The 22,296-nt window shown below is 32.2% G+C and overlaps 1 protein-coding gene across 11 annotated transcripts in view; it reads left to right on the forward strand.

Annotated features, from left to right (window-relative positions):
* RIMS2 (regulating synaptic membrane exocytosis 2) overlaps positions 1-22,296 on the forward strand; it is a 509,607-nt gene that overhangs the window by 250,936 nt on the left and 236,375 nt on the right. For all 11 annotated transcript variants that reach the window (XM_045517246.2, XM_074352612.1, XM_045517245.2 and 8 more), the window contains 5 exons: positions 1,057-1,103; positions 4,578-4,690; positions 14,262-14,392; positions 18,570-18,741; positions 20,885-21,038. In XM_045517246.2, the coding sequence (XP_045373202.2) occupies positions 1,057-1,103; positions 4,578-4,690; positions 14,262-14,392; positions 18,570-18,741; positions 20,885-21,038 (617 nt within the window). The remainder of the gene's footprint in view (positions 1-1,056; positions 1,104-4,577; positions 4,691-14,261; positions 14,393-18,569; positions 18,742-20,884; positions 21,039-22,296) is intronic.

Genomic DNA, 22,296 nt, shown 5'->3' on the forward strand with positions numbered 1-22,296 from the left:
TTTCTTTTATAGAAGCTTGTATTCTAAGCCAATGTAAAAGATACACCTGTAACTAAAAAAGCAGTAGAAAAATATATAAACTGACAGTGAATTATTAAATGCATGTTCGGGGTTAAGAGCATTCCAGGGTGGAATCTGTGGAAATCCTTCTTTCTTGTAGAATACTGATGCCCAGTTTTGACTCATTTAGGAAATGATTGCACTATATTATTTTGGCCTCTTTTCATGATAAAGAAAATGACTTCAGTTTGAAGTGTTCCTTTCAAAATGTTGAAATGTTCCTTTCAAAAATAATGAATCTGTCACATGAAATTGTATCTATTTTCCACTTCATCTTTTCATCATTTTGTAATATGGTAAAACTGCTGTATCAGCTAGTGTATTAACCAAATATATTTCCTGGTATTAAAGGATCCTCTAATCATATTTTTGTTTACTATCTGAAATATTTTTGATGTAATTTCTGAATGATCTTAACCATTAATACATACCCCTTCTGGCAAATCTCAAACAAAAATGTACATATTTTTGGTGTAAATGCAGTTACAAGGTAATTTTGTTAAGTCTCAGTAAGAAATATGTTTACATTTTTCTCAGTGGAGTTTTTACATTTAAAATTTTTCAGTCACAATCAATATTTTACTTTTTGTTTTGGTGATATTTTATTTGAATTTCAGTGTTACTGATTTGAACAGCAGCATGGAAAAGTAAAGAGTAGAATGTAATTAAAATATGTCTATAAAAACTTGTCATGTTGAATACAGACATTTTTTAGAGTGGGTAATTATGTATTGAAGCACGTAGAAAATAAAGTATATGTTTTTATAAATCTGCCATAAATACATATGTATTTTAATTCCTTTTAAGTAGTAGGAGTTAGTTCAGAATACTTTTATTAGCAATAAAGTACTGTGACTTGTTTTTTCTTATTTAATGCTGGTATAATACACAATTTTTTTCATTTTACATTGCCCTGTTATAGATTGATAATGATCAAAATAGCAGTTGCTATTATTTGTTGAAATCATTTCTTATTTTCTTTCTATATCATTTCAGAGATATACCTAGAATACCTGACAGCACACATGCACAACTGGAGTCCAGTAAGTTTCATTTATTTTAGAAAAAATGTTATTAATAAAGTATTCATCAGGGGTCAAATGAAATATTTTATCTATTAATATAAAATAAGGAATATAATATTTTTATCAAGTACATAGTCTCATAAAGATGGAAAATTATGTACTATTTCATGTCATTGTGGAAAAAAGTACAAAAGTCTATAATAGTTTAGGATTTTTAAAAATCATACTGTCTTAACTACTATATATATATTTTAAAAGCATATACATTTATTTGAATAGAAATTTTTTATTTTGGGGAGGGGCAGGGAGCTAATTAGGTTTATTTATTTTTTAGTGGCGGTATTGGGGACTGAACCCAGGATCTTGTGCATTCTAAGCATGCGCTACCACTGAGCTATACCCTCCCCCAACTACTATATATTTTTAGATGGCTCTAGTAAGGTATACTAGTGTAGCTGAACATATTTAAAATGCACAGTTAGAGAATTTTTGACATACATGTGAAACCATCATTGCCAATAAAAAATAATGAACATACCATCACTCCCAAAAGTTTTACCTCTCCCCCGCCAAAGTTCATCTAATTTTAAAATTTGCAATTTTGCGACCTAATCTTCAGTAAATGGGGGGGATCTTGGGCATAATTACATATATTCTAATTTATATTTCTTAAAGGTGGGAGAATAGTTCTGATTTAACAGAGTAGTTATGGAACAATACACATTATTATACAATATGTTAAAATAACATTAAGTACATAAATACTTTTTATTACATATGTTTGAGTGCTATTTCAGATGTTAAACAAATGAGTTTTTTCCAATGAACTAAGTTTCTTGATTGATTGAGAGTAAGGAATGTTCTGAAAGAAGAGTGGAGGAAGGTTGCAGTTTGAAATATGTTGATCAGGATAGACTATGCTGAGAAGGAAGGATTGGAGCAAGATTTGAAAGAGCGGCAATCTGAGGCAAAAGTTCTCCAGGGACAGGGCCCAGAAGTGCAACGGCTCTATGGCAAGAAAGCCTGAGATGCATTTAAGAAAAAGCAAAAAGGGTATCATGGTTGCCATAGTGAGCAAGGGGAGGAATGGTAGGAAGGACGAGTGGGAAGTCACAGGCAGCCAAACTGCATAGACTTCATAAAGCGCTGTAAGGACTCGGCTTTTACCTGGAGGGAAATCAAGCGCTACATAGGATGTTTCTGAGGAGAGGCTTATGTTTTAAAATCTGGCTACTACGTTGCAAATGTATTAAATGGAGTGACATTAGAGAGACCAGTGAGTCAGTATCTTGAGCAGTGAGATGATGGTAACTTTGACCATGGTGTTTCAATGAAGGTGGTGAGAAGTGGTTGGATTCTCTATACACACAGCAAATGAGAATATACTATTAAAATAGGTGGGGCTTTTTACTTTTAGAATACAATTAGGAGTATAAATTTCTTTAAAATCTTTACCAGAGAGGTGAAATCCTTTTGGAATGGCATAGATCTAAACTTTAAATTATGATCTTATGACCCATTTGATTTAGTACGTTTAGCTAGTTGCTAAATTATGTTATCCAAAATAATATAGTGATCATATAGAACTGCAGCATAATAAGTTCTAATATAAAATAACAATGATTATTATATATAATAATATTATCATCATGATCATCACTCCCATTTTGAGTCCCTGGAACTGTGCAGGATGTTGTACCTACACCATCACACTTAGTTTTCACAGCGATCTATGAAGTAGGTAAATTTTTATTCATTTGTATTACGTCACTCAGATATCACGTGAGCACTGTGGAGCCCTTACCTTCTTAGGGCTATTTGAAAACCCCCAGGCTACAATTCCAAAGTTGTTCCTGTGAGGACAGAGGTTCTTTCTCAAATTAGATTCAATCCTTTATTCTTTAAATGTTAAGAATACCTTTCTCCAAGGCCCAATTCTTAACCCCCTATTTTCAGTTCCTCAATAAATTCTTCTCTTCATGTGGTCTTAATTGCCATACGGCTCCTAAGTTTACATTTATCAAAATGATCTGTCATTGTCCCTGCATCCCTGGATGTTGAAGAAATATGTTCTAAGGGTCTTCCTGTTACTTGAAGCTTAGTGTATAGAAAACTTAGCTTGTTTCTTAGTATAAAGTCAGCATTCTTCCCACTTCTATCTGCCATAAATGTATCACCATTACTTCTGATCCCAAGGCTTGCAGTTTCCCCCTTCATTTTATACTCTATTCTCTCTAGAAGAGAATTTTATCCACTTGGGCCTTCAATTAGGGAGACACCAAAGTTTAATTTTTAACACTAATACCCACTTGACATTCAGTCCCATCCGTATATCCATTACCCAGTTTACATTTCCCCTTTCATGTCTCTGAGGTGTCACAGGGTCACTGTGTTCCTAATTAACTTCTCCATCCATTCCCTTAAACGCAGGACTTCTCCATTGTTCTGCATCCCTGGGAATATCAGCACTGTCCTGTGCAGAGAACAAGGCAGACACTTAGAGGATTTTCTTGATTCCGTATCTGGTTATAGGACTTGAAATCTTAATGTTTCCCCCCTTTCTCCTTATCTCTCGTATCTAATTAGTTTTTGAGTTCCTCGTTTTTTAATTTTGTGATGTTGCCTCTTCTTTCTTTTCATTCCATTTTCCAGCCTCTCCTATTGTTTTTTTTTAATTCCACTTGTTCTTAACTGTTTTCCATCTCACTCAGTTCAACCTCCACTTTAAATAAATGATAAAGATATCTTCCTCAAATGCAGTTTTTATTACCTTACTCATAAGAACTTAGCATGGATATTTTATTAGCGCCAAAATTTGTGCCCAGAATTCCAGGCATTTAATTCTGCCAGTATCTCATTACCCCCATTTTTATTCTTTTTCCAATTTGTTCCTTCCCCTCCATACAAGTAAATTTATACATAACTTCTGGGTACTGAGGTTCTCCTTTTTCTGCTACACTGTATCTTTTTCTTAGTAGCCCCTCAATTCCTTTCTGCCCATCTAATTTATTATTATCCTTCCAGATATGGTTAAAAATCACTTCTTAAAAACTTTTCACAATTAACATTCTAGTACTTATGTTTTTGGTATTACAAGTTTAGGCCGTCTTCAAGTTGCCTTATTGACTTAGGTTTTCCTTTTTTCCTCCCTAAGTTTCTATTTTAAAATTTTCTTAGTATGTTATTGTAAGATATGAGTTTAGTGCACATAACAGATGAAGTAACTAAGTTCTGAGGTAGAGGTCTGTCTCTACTACATTTGGCACAGAAAATGGTTCATCCTTGGTCTTAAGAGAATCCTTAAGCTGCACTTATGCTTTAAAAAAAAAGAAAAACCTCTCTAAATATATTTGGAACAGTGTAGCTAAGAAAATGGTCTATATAATGGCATTTTGTGGAGATTAAAAATAACTTAAAAGTTATTTGGAGAAGATTATTAAATACTAACGAGGAGCCATTGTTACTATTCTTTATGTATAATTACTATTTCAGGTTCTAGCTCATTCGAATCTCAAAAAATGGATCGTCCTTCTATTTCCGTTACCTCTCCCATGAGTCCTGGCATGCTGAGGGATGTTCCACAGTTCTTATCTGGACAACTTTCAGTATGTAATCACTAGATTAATTTCTTTTTTTTGGAAAATCAAGTAGTGTTTTTACTATATGATGTTAGTTTTCTGTAAACCAAGTTTTGTTTAGGATATAATTGTGCTTTTAACCATCAGTTTTCTCACTATTAATAAGTTTAATTAATTTAAATTCAATTTTAATTATTTAGCATATGTTTTCTTGATTCAAGCTGGTTTCTCTGGAATTTAATGAATTTAATGAGAATTAGAGTTTGTGATGCTTCCTAAAACTTTTCTCGCCTTAGTCACATTATTCCAAAATTTAAGGTCATGATTTCTGTTCAGTACCTTAAAATGAGTATAACTTATCATAGACTTTTAAGAGAAAGAAAAATGCTGCACTATATAAAGATGATATATTTAAGATAAAAGTGAATATTTATAAGTCCTCTTCAACATTAAGAAAATTTGAGGTGAATTTCACGGTAACCATTGGGGTATGAATATTGCTCTGAAATGTAATGACACTTGAGATGCTTTTGTCAACAGACAAAACTAAGTAAATGGAGAAATATATAATAGATTATTGAGCACACCAGCCAGATTTCATATTAAGTGATCTCTAATTTGAACATTTTATGATAAAAGTTAAAAATTTAGTTATGTATCTTATACCCATATTAGAAGAGCTTTATCAATTCAGGCCCTCACTTTTTATTAATTTCTTCAGTTGTAATTCCCTTTTAGACCTTTAAAAATATTAAAATATTAAAATGTATCCAGTTATATTTTGGTAACAGGTTAATACTGACTCTAATTCTGATGAATTACTAAACTTAAATTTTTGTGAGTATTAAGAACTATTTAGGTTCTCAAAATTAAGACACTGAATTTTGGATAAAAAATGTTACAGATTAAAAACTAAAGTATTCTTTAACTGATATTTTAAGATAATTTCTAGCTTTTTGTTCAGTCAGCTACAAAATTTGTTTTATTTTGTAGAGAAGGAGAAGTGTTTGATTTTTCTAAAGAATTTTTATTAATTAGTTGGATATATAGGACATAAAATCAGAAATAACATAGTAAAAGCTATTGAAAAAGTCATTAGATATGTCTGTTCTGGGACTACTTTGATTACAAAAGTGATAATAACAGAAAAGCTATGTAAGAAAGATGAGAGACACTATTAGGAGATTGTAAATGTCTTACTAAAATGAATTTCTTCTCTTTATTATTTTCTTTTCCTTTCTCTTTCATAAGCAGAGTGAACTTTTTCATTTGAGGACAGTGGTATTTTTTTCCATTTTCCACAATAAGTAGCATCTTTCTGCTTATTTTCTTACGTATTTTGACAGCACAGATGTTGTCATTTATGGTTACAAATATATATTTATTTCCTTCCATCATTTTAGGAAGTGCTAATGAATATTAGCTTTTTAATTTTTAAATTATGGCTTCCTTTTACTAGTCCATCTATACATAATGCTCTGGGTGGCTGATGATGTCAGTACATAAGTGTGTGTGTGTGTGCGTGTGTGTGTCTGTGTTGTATAGAGTTGGCTTCAGTAGGTGGAGGAGGGAGCGGAAGTTAGATTTCCATAATGAGTAAGTATTACTTTGTTACCTCTTTTGAAATCCCAAGGCTATATTAGAATTTGGGCTAGGAGGGGAGGGTGAGTAGCACAGTGCAGGCATTTAGACAGATTTCAAATTCATTTCATTGTTCGAAGTGAATATGGTAGAAAGGTAAGACTGTTAAATATTTGGAGGGAAAATAAACTTAAAAGTATATAGCATTTGGATTTATGAATGATGTTGGTTTAAAATCCATATAGTCATAATTTAAAATGTGTACCATTTTATCATTTTATTATGACTTAGAAGAAGTATGTTCCAGCAATATAATGTTTATAAATATAGTACATATTTGTTGTGGTAAGTCTAGAAAGCATAGATAAATAAATAAATAGAAATCACCTGTAATCTTGCCACTAGAATATAATCATTCACATTCATATAAATTTTTAAACAAAACTGTGATAAATCTGTGTATATTATTTTGAAACTTGCTTTTTCACTTAGTAATATATTGTGTACTTTTTCCTTTAAATGTTTTTCTTTAAAAAATTCCTCCTACAGCGATTTTAATGGCTATTTAGTACTCCATTTAATTTAATTTGCTACTATAGGACATCTTGCTTGTCTCTAATTTATAGTATTATAAATAATGATGCCATGGAAATCCTTGACTATAAGTCTTGCATATTTTGTTACAACAAAATTCTTTGGTTGGCATAACTTTCAGGATGTAAACTTACAATATGAAAGAAAAAAATGAAAGATTCTTGATATTTGTTGCCAAAATTTTTCCCTAAAATATTTTTACCAAATTAAACTACAATCGTCTGTTCAAGTAATATATGTTAAGTTCTAATCCCTTGGTCAGTCGTAATATTAGTAGCTGAGAATACAACACTGAACAAGATAGACGTGGATTTTACCTTCATGAAACTTAATTTTATATTCATTCTTTGCATGCAGGAAAACACAAGCAGGATACCCTCTGGATAGAGTATTTTCCTCTATATTTAACCCAATTTCTGCCAACTGGAGACAATTTTGGTTTGCTCTAATGATGTAAAATAAGTGTCCACACATATCATCCTTTGGGGGAACTCCTAGGAAGTCATAAGGCAACATTACAATTCCTATATCCTTCTATTTTTACTTTTGGCTAGTTTTGGTTTTAGTGGGATCTTACCTGGGCCCATAACTCACTTGCAGAATCATGACATTGCTAATGCCTGACAACAAAGATGATTTGTATATTATGTGAGCTGACTTTCTTAATATATTTATGTCAGTTCATGGACTGATGTTTTCTCAAATATATAATACATGTATAATGCAAATTGTTAGTTAAACGTTCAAGCACAAGTCTGTTGATTTTTTTTTAATTATTCAATTTATTTCTTCTCTATGCTTGAATTGTGCTGCTACTTGTTATTATGCTAAGGCATAACTATGGAAGTGCCATTTGTATTAGGTGAGAAAATTAGTATGAGCTCAGGTTTATGACAGCTGGACTCTATGTTAGCCCTTTCACTGTCAACACTCCCTTATTTTTGATTCTTTTTAAACTTTATATTCTTCCAGAATTCAGCAGTTTCCTTCTTTAGAGGATTACAATTGTAATTCTCTCAATATTTTAAAATTAATCTGCAGCCTTTGGCTAAAGTTTTGATAGAGTATTAAAATAAAATATAGCCTTTAACTCTTTTGAAAGCGAGAAATTGCTCACAATTCTTTTTTTCGATAGGAATACGTAAATTCTTATTGACAGTCATTTTATTTTACTTCAGGGTCTGTGGCTGATTAATACTTGCAATTTTTCCTTAAGTTACTGTGTTTTAATATTCTTCTGACTCCATTTTTAGTGATGAGCTTGTATATATTGTACATATCCATTTTATATGCCCATTTAAAGGGAATAAGTAACTGAAGAATAGGTATGTATCCTTTATATTTACTTAGAAACTTGATAACCTTTTTAAGACCTTCCATAAATGAAAGTATTTTCTTTGAGCTTTTATCTTTTATATCTCATTGTTACAACCTTGTTATTTTAGAAGCATTGCATAAAAGGAATGTCCTAAAGTTAATAGTGCAGTAAAAGTAGGAAGTAATATTAAAAATACAAAATAAATTGTGGTGTACAAATTCAAATTCTTCATTTGCATAAGGCTGAATTTTTATAGATAATATCAGATATTTTGCACTTAAATGAATTAATATTAATTACAAATTGTAATAAGATACATAATACTTTACCTTTTCTTTATGAGATATGTATAACCCATAGAGATAGAAAGCACCTTAGTAGTTGCCAGAAATTGAGTCAGTGGGGAAGTAGGGAGCAATTACTTAATAGGTACAGGGTATTCTTCTGGTGTGAAGAAAAAGTTTTAAAACTGGAGGGAGGTAGTGGTAGCACAACATTGTGGATGCACTAAATGCCACTGAATTATACATTTTTAAATGGTTAATTGCATGTTATTTTAATTTCACCTCAATTTTTAAAAAGCTAACAGAACAAAATACGTTTATATAGCCAAGTTTAATGTGTAAGCTTATAGGAAAAGATTAGGTTTAAATTGACATGGATTTTAGACGGTTGATTTCAAATATCTGTGAGTTGCTCACTTAAGATCATTTTAGAAAATGGAAAAATGTTTAAAGGATTACTTTATTTCAAAGTACTTTTTTTAAAGTAAATCTTTTAGTTTATGAAGTAATATTTACTTGCAAAAATCTTTCATTACATTGATATTTTTGGTCTAAAACAGGTAGAAAGGTGAGAAGGCAAGAAAAAGAAATTCTATTTCCAAATTGAGTGCCTTGTTACTCCTTTTTTTCAGCATGCCTCATTAATCTCTGTGAATCTCATACCCATCTCTTACCCACTGGCCAGAGAATTATCCATTTAGGATTTTGCAGACTGATAATGAGTAGCTCACTCCATATCTAAACATTCCTTTCTTCCTTCGGAAATGTCTCCCCACAAAAGAGAAGGCAGCTTAGATTTGAAGCTGTCTTTGTTTTTGAAGAGAGAAAAAGATGACTCATGATTGAATGACAATCTGCTCTTCAGGTCTGCTTGCCTTTGGGTTTTAAATTTATGTCTTAAACAGTGTCTGCCTGGTGATGGTTGAATTGGACAACAGTCCTCCTAGTACCTATTATCTGTTTCTGTAGAGCAGTGGAAAAGTCTGAAGCCTTTAACTATTTGCAGCTGTTAATTAGACAAGCTAGACATCCATGAGAAATGTGAGCAAATGGGATGGAATCTTGGTAAAAGGACAAAAATTAAATGCCTTGAAATCCATTCCCAGACCCAGAGACATGCATCTGATTTTGTTCCTGCTTTAACTGTTGGCATTCCTTAATAAAGGCAGAAAATTCTGATGATTGTGATATCTTTGGGAGACTTGTTTCAAAATGAAAACAAAATAAGTTAGAAGAGGAAAGAAATTTGTCTTTAAGAATTTGAAATGGAGTGATTTAATCAGAACCGGGCTCTATTACACTATCTTATTTTTTTTGTTTCAGTGTGGGTGAGTGTATTTAGCCTTTTCTTATGTCTCTGTTTCCTCATCTACCTGTTAGAAATAACAGCAGCCACCTCCTAGCATTGTTGGAGGCAATAAATTTGCAACAAACTGTCAGTAAAGGCTTGAAAAATATAAAGAACTGTATAAATAAAAAGAAATGAGATATTATTGTCATCAATAAGTATAATTAGCTCTAAATCGTATAATTTCACGTGGTACACAATAAATATCTGAAAATGGTATTTAAATACTAGAACCTGGTATAGATTCTTAAAGTATGAATCAACTAATTAATCCAGTTTGCTCCAGTATACATTAATCTTTCTGTGTTTATTCTTTTAAGGAATGCTAAAGCCAACTTGGCTAGTGTATTTTAGACTTTTGTTAGACATATAATTTTGGAAAAGTTACATAATTTCTTCTACAGATGACTTATCACTAATAATTCTATAGTGTATTTTCATCTAATTAATTCTTGTACTATGATTTTTTTCGATGTGGTGTGTTTAAGGGTGAAACCTGGAATATCTTGACTCTCGTATTATGTTTACACTCATTCTTTCAGAATATATAAACCCGAATATATTATTTTACATTCAGTCCTAATTCCTGTTATGTTGCTTACATTTAAAAATCTGATTTAAAAATTATAAGATTTTGTATAGCTTTTATATTCATTTTAGCATTTTGGGAAAATTAACTTATTCATTGCATTGAACTACTTAATTTACATATATATTGCCATGGAAAAATGTATTTAAGGGATAGTTGTATGTGTTTTTTACTTTTGGTCTTTTAGTTCCAGCGTGTTGTCCTTTTGGTTTTGTTTTATTGCTTTTTTCTTTAATTTTGCTTACCAGAGCCAAAGCCTTAGTAGAAGAACAACGCCTTTTGTTCCTAGGGTTCAGGTAAAGGCCTTGTCTGCCTGATAGAAGCTAAAGTTGTGTTTTAACCCTTATTTGTATGTTTTTGGAAAATGCGTAGTAGGAAAACTTTTTTTGGTATGTTGCTCCGAACCATATTACTGACTTTCAAATCATTTTATGAGCTAGCTTGTAAAATTCTGCATGGAGATTAAAATACAATAAAAATTTAAAGAGACAATCTTTGTTAGTGATTTTATATGATGAGAATACTAAAACTCCTAGGTTTCAGGTTGGCATTTAATGTAGATGCCACTTATATTTGTAACATTGACAGAAATAGCTGACTTTGTACTGTTGATACGTTCCTTTATTACTCTAAGGTTGCTGTCTCTTTAAATCACTCATTATGTCACTTAACATCTACATTCTCTTGCATTTTCCAAGCAAAAACTCCTTGAGGAGATCGGCAAATAAATTTGTACCTTATCTAAAATATGAATTTTATGCATATTATATATAAGGTTCAACTTTTGAAAAGTATATTACTTTAAAAGAACAAAATCACAATCCAGATGAAATGTGTTGGGTTTATTTTGTTTACATTTTGTAATTGTGATTCCATTTAATTTTATTGTAATTCTTGGGTACAAGTTGTTTGCCTCTTTTCATTAGGAAACCCTTATATGGTAAAGTAATGTCAATATAGTTTTCTTAAAAAAGTAGTATTATGCTTTTCCTTGCTTTGCTGCATGGTTTTGTTTTTTGGTTGTTGTCAGTTTTCAATAATACTAATTTAGTTTAAATTTAAAAAAATAAAGCTCTCCTAGTTAATACCATGTACTGTAAAATATTTACTTATACAACTCAGGTTCTGCTTGGTTAATTTAAAATGGTTACCTGGTAAATAAAGCTGGAATGATAATTGTATTAAACCAATTAAAGTGATATCAATATTTTTATTAATGAAATTGAGGTAAAATAAGAAGTATGTCATATCTACAATTGTGGAAATACATTTGTTATATTTGGGGGAATCAACAGATATTTTCTAACCATTCACTGAAAAAGCACAGAGAAGATATTTTGGAATGTGATAAATAATCTAGCAAATAAAATAATTCTGTTTTCATAGTATGAACTGGATATCTATTAAAAACTTCAATGCAAGTCCTATAGTACAAAATGAAACTTAGGGTTATTGATCAAATGCCCAATTCGACAGTTTATTAAAAAGTATAATTTTAATTTAAAAAATCAGTAAAATTAAAATGTGCCTGTTTTATATATCTATTATTTTAATATTTATAAAGTATAATTTTATAAGCTGGAAAGTAATAATGTAAAAATATAAAAGCCTAATATCTGTTTATATGAGAATGAATGAGAAATGAATATAATTAATATGTGATATTTTGGGTTTCCCATGGCATAAGAAAATCTAAAAATAATACTATCTATCAGACATTTGAAATATATATCTTAAATGTTTGGCTGTGATGATTTTTAAAGGAGCAAAAATATTGCCTGTGGAGACAGCAATAAAGGCTTAGTCTCAGTCCCTTAAAAAACTCATAGAAATCACTGATTTGTTCCAATAATTACGAGCTTAGTCTAATAATAATAATAGTAATTTTTTCTTTGTTTCTTAAGTGTCTGGCTTATTGGAAAACAAATTTTTTAGCCTTTCAGAAGTTTTTTCTCTTTGAAGTGCCTAATATTCATATTGTGATCCTCAGAGAGGAATTTTTTAATATCATGGAAAAATGAAAACCATAAGCTTTTTTATTACTATAGAAAACAAAGAATATCAGAAATTGATGTGGTTTTGGTCACAAAATTTAGAGGAACCATGATGCTCCCTGACATCTCCTTTTCATCTCATATGTGAGACTTTCCCCCCCTCCTCATGTCTTTTGCCAGAATGGTCTCTTTTTCCCCACCTGTCTTATCTGCATCTTTGTTCTAATATTGTCTGGCAAGCAAATATTTGAACTTTTTTTTCCATTTAAATGTTAGAGGCTTTTTTTTCAGGTCGTTGGTCACCTAGTCTGAATTAGTGGTTCTCAAGCTTTAATGGCAATGAGAATCGCCTGGAGGAGTTGTTAAAATGCAAATTCTCTGGGCCTCATTCCGATTCAATAATGAGAGGTGGGCCACAGGAATTTGTAACCTTTAAGCAAATAAGCCAGATTAATACTGTTGCAGTTTTGTGAACCACAGTTTAGAAAAAACTTTGTCTAGAGTCTGTACTTAGCAACTCCACTCAGAAAACTCTGTTACACAGCCTCAGGGTAATACCTGCATTAATCATAAGGACTTAAAGAGTAGTCATAATCATTTTTAAAATTTACATATGTCTTGTAATTATTTTTATAAGAGGGCTAATTCCACTTGACCAAAAAGAACAGCATATAAATAATTTTATATACTCTTCCGGGCCTTTAGTCGTCTGACTCTAATGTCTTACTCAGCCTCTCGTTCTCTAAGATATAAAGTGACGGACTCAACAAAGCCATGTTACAATTGGAACTGAACTACCAATATATCATATATATATTTGTATGTTTTTTTGTATATGGTAAATATTTATTTATATATCCCAGAGTCTGACCCAGAGCTGTCTGCTTTAGAGACAATAGGAAAAGACTGACATGAAATGTATATTTAGATTTTTTCAACTGCTGCAAACATTGTACATCCAAATTAAAGGAAAAAAATCAAAGCATTGGAAATATACATATACGTATAATATATATTACATAAATATAACTTTTCCCAAATTTCCAATTCAATTTCAGTTTTAAGATAGTGGTCAGAGATGTGCTGAGTTTTGAACCAAATGTGGATCAGAGTCATAGTCATCACAGATATTGACATGTTAGACTCAGCAAGCCAGGTGTGGGAGTATGAGGTATGTGTGTGGGAGGTGACAGTTGTTAAATGAATTTAGCAGTAGAATGTGAAGTTCTAATCCTTAATTATGGCTTAGACAAATTATTCTAATTTTGTCATCTCAAATTATAAAATATACCCTTATTATTCTAAGGGTAAATACATTTGCTTCACAAATGAAAAAGAGACTATGTCTGTGTAAGAAATTTTAAAAGATGAATTTATTACAGTTTTAAATACAAACTAGTCTATTGACTAAACATACTAATAATTCCCAATTGCTTATAATCTTTGCTGTTATACAACATTTGCTTAAAAATTCCCTATGAATGCCTTATAAAGAAGTTATCTATTCAATTAATTTGAGCACTTATTCTGAACTCACTATTTAGGGGAACCTACAAAATGAACTATAGGGGTTCTTGCATAAAGGCAGAGACAGAGCAATCCTATTTAAAGTCCTTAGTTATGGTAGTGTAATTATTATGTGCATGTTAATATCTAATTAGATAACAAAAAGCCTAAGTGATTTATCAGTCAAATTAAAATATCTGAATTACTTTTTTCTATTCATTGAAGTTATTATAGCATATCCTTTTATCTTAACTGCAATTTACTAAGTGACGTTATATTCTGTGCTAATATTAGTGTAAGAGAATGGGTCAAAGATTGGGAATGTAAGCATTATACTAAAGTAGTAAATGTTTAAACTGATAAATGAATATTTTTGCTTTTCAGATAAAACTATGGTTTGACAAGGTTGGTCACCAATTAATAGTTACAATTTTGGGAGCAAAGGATCTCCCTTCCAGGGAAGATGGGAGGCCAAGGAATCCTTATGTTAAAATTTACTTTCTTCCAGACAGAAGGTAGGGATATGAAACAAAAATAAATATTCTTGAAAATAAATGAGAAATGTTAATAGCAGTGGTATTTTGATTCTATATCATTTATTTTTAAATATCATACCAGTAAGATATTTATGAAGTTTAACATAAGCATAATGATTCTTAAGAATCAAAATAATAATGGTAAATACTTTTGAGATTTTTTTAAAGCCTATATCAAATGTTTGTAATATAGATTATTTTATTAAATATTTATTTTAGGTTGTGCAGATTACATCTTAAATAATGTATATTTTTATTTATCAAACTCATTAAAAATTATTTTCCTTTAAATCAAATGCATTTTTAACACAAACTACAGAGGTAAAAAGCTGGAAATTGTACTAAAGGGTATTCATCATGTTCCTCTACAATTTCTGTCTCCTCTTACTAAGATATTATTTCTCTATATTCTGTAAAATTAATGAATGTGCTTTGTATTTCATCACCCATGTCACCAAGGAATCTTTACCACTAGACCAAGAATCAGCTTCCTAAAGTGTCATTTGCTTTGTGTCCATGATCATCAACACACCTGATATTGATAATCCTGAGTTAAATAGAGGAATCAGGATAGGAGAAATAGCTTATCCCCAAATCATCTAATCATTCTTAATTTTAGGCACATACCAAATAAAGGAGATTATTCAATACGCATCATGAAAAGAGAAAGAAGTAATGCACCAATTACCCTTTCCCCAGCTCTTCTGCATCCCTTGCTTCCAGGGCTGGTCTGGTTACTTTTCTTAGGTTGTAAAAAGCTGGGCACAGATGTGAACTTAATCATAGTTATACATTTTTTAATCATCTTTTACTTAGTTCAGGTTGAAAGTCATCAGTGTTGAGTTGAGTGCCAAAGCATCATCTGAAGAACAATCTCAACAAAGAAAAGGACAAAAGAAAGGAATAGGCAATTAACAAAGGCCTTACATTTTCTTTGATACATATTTTGAAGTGAAATTTGTAAAACAAATTCCTTAAAAACTATGTCCAAGTGTCACATCTAAAGCTATTAGAAACTGTTCGCCATAAAATTTTATCTTATGAAGTGTACTTGAAGAAGGTTGTTTTCTAACAACTTAGGTTGTATTTTGGAGAGGGATACACTAGATACAGGAGAATGTGGAGCGAGAGGATGGCCGTATCCCAGGTCTCATTGAGTTCTTGGGACGCTCCCCACCCCAGGTGAGTGTTCTTGGCTTCAAACAGTAAAGAATTCAACAGCAAGCCACATTTGAGTAAAAGTAGATTTATTCAGAGAGCTACATACTCCATAGACAGAGTGTAGGTCATCTCAGAAGTCTAGAGAGGCCACAAGGCGTGGGGAGTGGAGAGGTAGGGGAGAGGTTAAAGTAAAAGTAGATATACACTCCATTGACAGAGCGCAAAGTAAAAATAGATATACACTCTATTGACAGACTGCAGTCCTTCTCACTCAGAAGGGAGAGCAGCCACAAAGTGTGGGGGTTGTTAGTTTTTATGGACTTCATATGCTAATGAGTGGAGAATTATTCCAACTGCTTTGGGAAAGGGGTGAGGATTCCCAGGAATTGGGCTATCACCCACTTTTTGAACTTTTATGGTTAGCCTGAGAACTGTCATGGCGCCTGTGGGAGTGCCATTTACCATGTTGACATATTACAATGAGCGTATAATGAAGCTTAATGTCTACTGGAAGTCAAATCTCTTACCATCTTGGGCCTCAAGGTCTGTTGGGAGTTGACTTTTCTGCCATCTTGGTGTTAATTGCTGTGTCATTCCTTCAGTGGCTGTGCCCTGCCCCCTTCCTTCCTGTCCCACTTTGAACTGCAAGAGAAGAAGAGGATATCCAATAACTGAATGTTAAATCTAGCTTAAACTTCAATTGGATGACAGATGTCAGAGCCATATTAACCTACCATCCTGGATGCAGGCCAAGGCGCTTGCCTTCTCAGAGCACACCTAGTTTACTTGTGTAAGCATCCTTAGAATGCAGTCATAGAAACCTGCAGGAAATGCTGCATTCCAATCTATGCTTTTATGCACACATACAACTTGTTTCTATTTATTCAAACTTTTGAAGAAAAATGCTTGCTTTTTACGATGATAGAAGTCTCTTAAATTATCATTTTTTTTTTGCTATTTTTGTTTAGTTTTATTTTATTTTACATACCCCTGTCCTTCCCCCACTTTCTGAGCAGACAGAGCTAAAATGAAAGAGAAAGTCCCTTTAATGACTCCTTTATATTACAGATGTAGGGTTTTTATCTTTTCTCAACGTGAAAGAATATGAGAAACATTTAAATACTTTTTTCTCATATTATTTCTCAGCTGAGTTTCCTTGTCAGTTATCAAGAATTTGAGGACTATTTAGGCAAATTTAAGCTTATTTTATCAATAGATTTGTGTCAGGGTTTTACCCTTAATGGAGAAATAACTCTCTGGTTAACTCGAATAGCTGTATTAGCACTACATATCATCTCAACTTTTTTTTTTCTGTTAACACAAGTTTTTATACATGAATAAAGGACTATTTGTGGTTTTGGTATGAATTATTTATTTTTCCTTGACAATTTTTCCGGGAGAAAGACTATAGTCATTGGTTGGTGTCTACAGAGGATTAGTCTCAGGGTGTCTGGTCTCAGGATTGGTCTGCGGATGCCGAAATCTTCAATGCTCAGGTCCCTTATATAAACTGGCATAGTTGTGCATCTGCAGGTACAGAGGGCCAACTGTACTTTCTTAAACAAGGAAAACAATTGATGCCTTTTTGTTGGTAAGATTTTCTGAAGGGGGAAGTGAGGCCACATTGAAGAGATTTAGTCCAGAATGTCAGTATGTCAGTTAAGCCATTCAAAACATTATTTTCCATATAATGTACTAGGTGCTCTAAAAAGTAGCTGGGCATGCTTTAACACTTTCTTATATCTTGAGTTAGAGTTGGTTACCAATCAAAATATATTTCTCTCTTTCATTTTTGAGTGGAAATACCAAGGCACAGCCTCCCCAGTTGAGGGACACTCTATACCTTCTCAGTTCTCCCTGCTTCCTGTTTTCCGGCTCTCCTAGGACTGTGCTGTGCTGAGGGAATTTTTAGCAGTTAATTCAGTTCCACTTGGAGTTCACTGTCACCTCTCACTTCTCTTTTGATAGCTTAAATTTACCTTCCTAGATGATTTTCTTTATTCCCATTCAGCCAGTGGTCCTCTCTAATAAACTAGAGTAGTGATCTCCAAAAAGAATGGATGTACCTAAGAGATGCATTAGATAATTCATTAGTTCAGAAAGAAATATTTGAATTTTTATTTCTACCTATTTTTAATTTTTATTTTTGTATATTTACCAATGAACATAGTATATTAGTACAACAATATAGTAATACCTGCATATAATTTATAAATATATGTATATATAAAGGGATGTGTAATCAAAAACATTCACTTGATACAAATATGTAGTCAAAACAGTATAAAAGCCTCTGAGCTGGAAGTTCTGTCTATCAGGATGGCCAGTTTGCATTTCTAGCCCAGATTATAGTGACTTCCTCCCACAGAAATAATTTTACTGTTTTTAAAGAACTGATAAATGTCAAATGGACTAGTATGTATTTCTTGTATGTAAGAAAGTAATTGATAAGATGTAATTACAATTGCTCATTAGCTAAACTATGGATGTGAAATTGTGAACATCACAACTTGCTAGACTTATTATATAATAAGACTTCTGTAGTTTAAGTGAATAGTGTATGCAGTTACTACCTGTTAGTTACAAATACTATGTATAGTATTTGCATATGTACAAATACTAAAAATAATAGTATATGTAACCAATAGTTTAATTGCCATTTTGAAGGTTTCCAATAGGGCAATGTGTTTTTAAAAAAATTAGAGTTAAGATTCTTCAATCTGGTTTTACTTAGATTTTGAGAAAGATTAAGTTTTAAATTATCTATCATGGAAATTTTCCAGATTTATTGAAATATTGCTATCCTTAAGTCATAAAGTGGTATAATTATATGCCTTATAAATTTTAATAGTAATTTTAAAGATTATAATATTTTTAATGTGTGATACATTTGTGGGAAAACTTGACTTCTTTGCTGAGAAATTTTAAATGAATTATTTTTAGGGCAAAAGTTAAAATATTTATGTAAGTTCATATATTCTTATCTTTTTCATAGTGATAAAAACAAGAGAAGAACTAAAACAGTAAAGAAAACATTGGAACCCAAATGGAACCAAACATTCATTTACTCTCCAGTCCACCGAAGGGAATTTCGAGAGCGAATGCTGGAGATTACCCTCTGGGATCAAGCTCGAGTTCGCGAGGAAGAGAGTGAATTCTTAGGAGAGGTATCTAGAACTATATTAAAGCTTAGACTATTCATGTCATCCTCAATACTTCTGTTTATATGACTAAAATTTTATAAAATTTCATAATTTTGTATTTTATCAGTAAAATTTTATATTTTGAATATCTGAAAAAAATCTGTTTTGAATATTTGAAAAAAAAAACAATTTCTTTAACAGAATGAATTTAGCTGCTGCTTTAAGACAAAACTTATTGATGTCTTTATAGTATGTGTATATCATTTTAGTTTACCAAAGAGATTGTACCAATAGTAATTGAATGATTTATTCATGGATATTTTTAAACCTAGTACTGTATCTATAATGCGCTAAGGACTGAGTCTTCAAAGGTGAATAAGGCATATACCTTTATTTAAGGAATTTACAATCCAGTGGGGATATACACAAGTGAGGGAACAGTTAAACGTAGTGTGGCAGATGCTCTTCCAGGGAAAGTGCAATAGGAATACGTAATTGCTGTGCAGGAGAGGGGAAGTGGTCCAAGGAAGGCTCCACAGAGAAAGTGGAATTTAGCAGTCAAGGGGAGTTACGTTCCTGCACCGGGAATAACAAGATACTAGGGTTGCGGAGGTCTTGGACAGCTGCACTGAAATTGGAAGAGAAAGTGATAAGAAATGAGACTTGAGAGGTAAACTGACATCAGATTATGTCCCTTAATATATCATAATTAAGAGTTTGGATTTAATTCTGTGGATAATGAGAACAAATGACAGGTTTTAAAAAGAGAATGATTTGATTGCATTTGTACTTGAAAAAATTATTTCCAGCTAGAATGTGGGGAATGATTTGGAGAGGGCAAGCGGAGAGGCAGTTCTCCCACCATTAACGTACCAAGATGATTGCTTTCAGTCTTTTTTCAGTGTGGTTAGTTTTCCTGAGTAAGTTAAATGGTAATATCACAGGAAAAACAACAATCTATAAAAATACTGAACTGAGTGTTATTAGTTAAGGAGTCAAAGAGTGGTAAACCAGTTGGGAAGGTTAACATGGTTACTAGGAGCAGAGATTGGCTCTAGCTGCCTGGTTCTGCATTCTTGACACTGCTGCTCCGAGGCCTTAGTCCTTGAGCAAATTATTTAATATATTTGTGCTTTAGTTTCCTCTTCAATCAAGTGGGACTGATAGAAGTATGCAACTCAGGGCTAGAATGTGTATTAAGTATGTGTGTGTGCATCTCTATGTGTGTGTAGACATTTAGAACGCAGCGCTCACAATTTTGAAAATGACTAGGTAAAATTTAGGAAGGATGAAGAGTAACTTGGTTATTTTGCTCCTCTACCGCCCGTGGCTAAATAGTGGTTTATCATTATGTAACAGTTCCCATCTGCATTGACACAGACACTGTCATACTTGTACATGACTTTAAAAGAAAATAAAAAGAATCACTTTATTTCTATAGACAATTTCCTTTGTAAATTTATTAAATAGTCATATTGTAAAATCCAATCATAATATGGTTCATATTAAAAATCTATTTTTTTTTCTTTCTTGGTTTTAATCCTTAGCAGCTTGGTATGTTAAACACAGAGTTTTAAGTAAGATAGACTTTGATTCATATTACACCTCTTTCACTTACCAGTGGTGTGAACTTAAAGCAAGTTTTTAAACCTTGTTTAGCCTTGGTATCCTTATCTGTGAAAGCTGAATAATAAGACCAAACTAGTAGTTTTTTTCTGAGAATTGAGATAACATATGACATAGTTCTTAACACACAGTAAGCACTTCTAATTTGTTTTTATCTGCCCATTTAAGAGTTTGTAAAGGTTAAATGGATGTAAACGAAAATCCTTTTTAAACTATGATAGTATACATATATTAGTTATTGTTATGGATTTTCAGTAATAAGTGTTATTTATGTAAAGGCATATTTAACAGCCTCTAGTAGATAGTTGGTCAAGGGTCTACAAAATAAATGTCTAAGATATTTAAAGCTATTAAATCAATAAGAAGTTATAAATATTTATCTTTTATTTAGTTATCATCAAACACATGGGCAATTTGGCAGCATAACCTTGCTTTTGACCTAACAGCATGACTATTTTAATTATTATTATTACAATGAAGCCATTGAAGAGAACTTCTGTATTATTGTTGTAAAACAGTCCTTTGTCTCTTGCCTTTGTAGATTTTAATTGAATTAGAAACAGCACTATTAGATGATGAGCCACATTGGTACAAACTTCAGACCCATGATGTTTCTTCATTGCCACTCCCCCACCCTTCTCCATACATGTCACGACGACAGCTCCACGGAGAGAGCCCGACACGGAGGTTGCAAAGTAAGTTCCCAGTAAAATTTATCATACATTTATTGAATTATCTTGGGTGGTGTATATGACATAGAATTTGAAGATACCACTACAAGTATTAACAGGCATCTGTTAGTATTTGAATAGCTATTATTGAAGCTTTAAAATTGCTTGATACACTAAACTGTGTGCTTGTAGTATTCACTCATCATAGTATAACCAAAATGAAGCACAGTTAGCTCTTAGAATCTTAAATATAGGAATCAGACAGCTAATACAGTAGAATTTGGTCATATAGCTGTAGATATCTGAATATGTAGCATAGTGGTTAAACCCATGACCATGAATATTACTGAGACAAATCCAACTTTAAATTTTAATTCTCTCACTTAAGAGTTCTATGACTTGAGATAGGTCATCTCTCTGTTTCACTCTCCTCATTTAGAAAGTGGAAATAATAATACTTACATTATAGGATGGTTCTAAGAGTTAATCTCAGGAATATAAACTGTTGTTGTTGTTGTTAACATCATCATCAGTGTTTGCATTTTACCCTGAATTATGCATAGTCCAAACTACAAACTAGATCAATCCAGAGAATCTTGAGGGAAACTCAGAAATGTTTTCCACACTGAAAAGTGGCATTGATCGTTCGTTTGTTGTTCCTACAACTTTTTCCTGATGAAAAAGGTGTTATTGAAAGGTGAAGTGGGTACTTTTTGCTTTGGACCCAGTATTCATGGGATAGTTTTAACTTCGTGGAGCCATTATGTGTCAAGTTTAGCAACATTTTTGTTGAGTAATGGAGAACTGATTGACCTTAGCGAAATTTCAGAAATGTAAATTTATAAGATTGAATGCCATGTTATCATGGCATCAATCATGAAAAGTATACCTGGCCACATAACAAATGACTCTTGTCTAAATGGATCACACCCTTCTGCTGAATAGAGGGCTAAGTTACACATCAGAAGGCTGTTTGTCGAATAGAGAATTAGAGCAAAGCCTTGGTCTTAAGGAATAGTTAGGCACAGGAAAGCCTAGAGAATTATCTTCACTCCTTTTTAAAAAATGATCTCTCTATTGACTGATTTTTTATTTTATTAGATACAGTCTCTTACACATGGAGGGCATCTAGTTTTTCAGCTTCCCCACAGAGTAAACACCCACCCACCCTTATCTGCAGTTGCCAGTACAACAGCCTTTGTCGTAATTACACTACCGTGAACTTTCTGTGGAGTAAATTAGAGTGGCTGCTCTCTCTGGCCACTGTAATCTACTCAATACA

The sequence above is a fragment of the Camelus bactrianus genome, chromosome 25 (genome assembly GCF_048773025.1).
Source record: "Camelus bactrianus isolate YW-2024 breed Bactrian camel chromosome 25, ASM4877302v1, whole genome shotgun sequence".
NCBI classification, from domain to species: Eukaryota; Metazoa; Chordata; class Mammalia; order Artiodactyla; family Camelidae; genus Camelus; species Camelus bactrianus.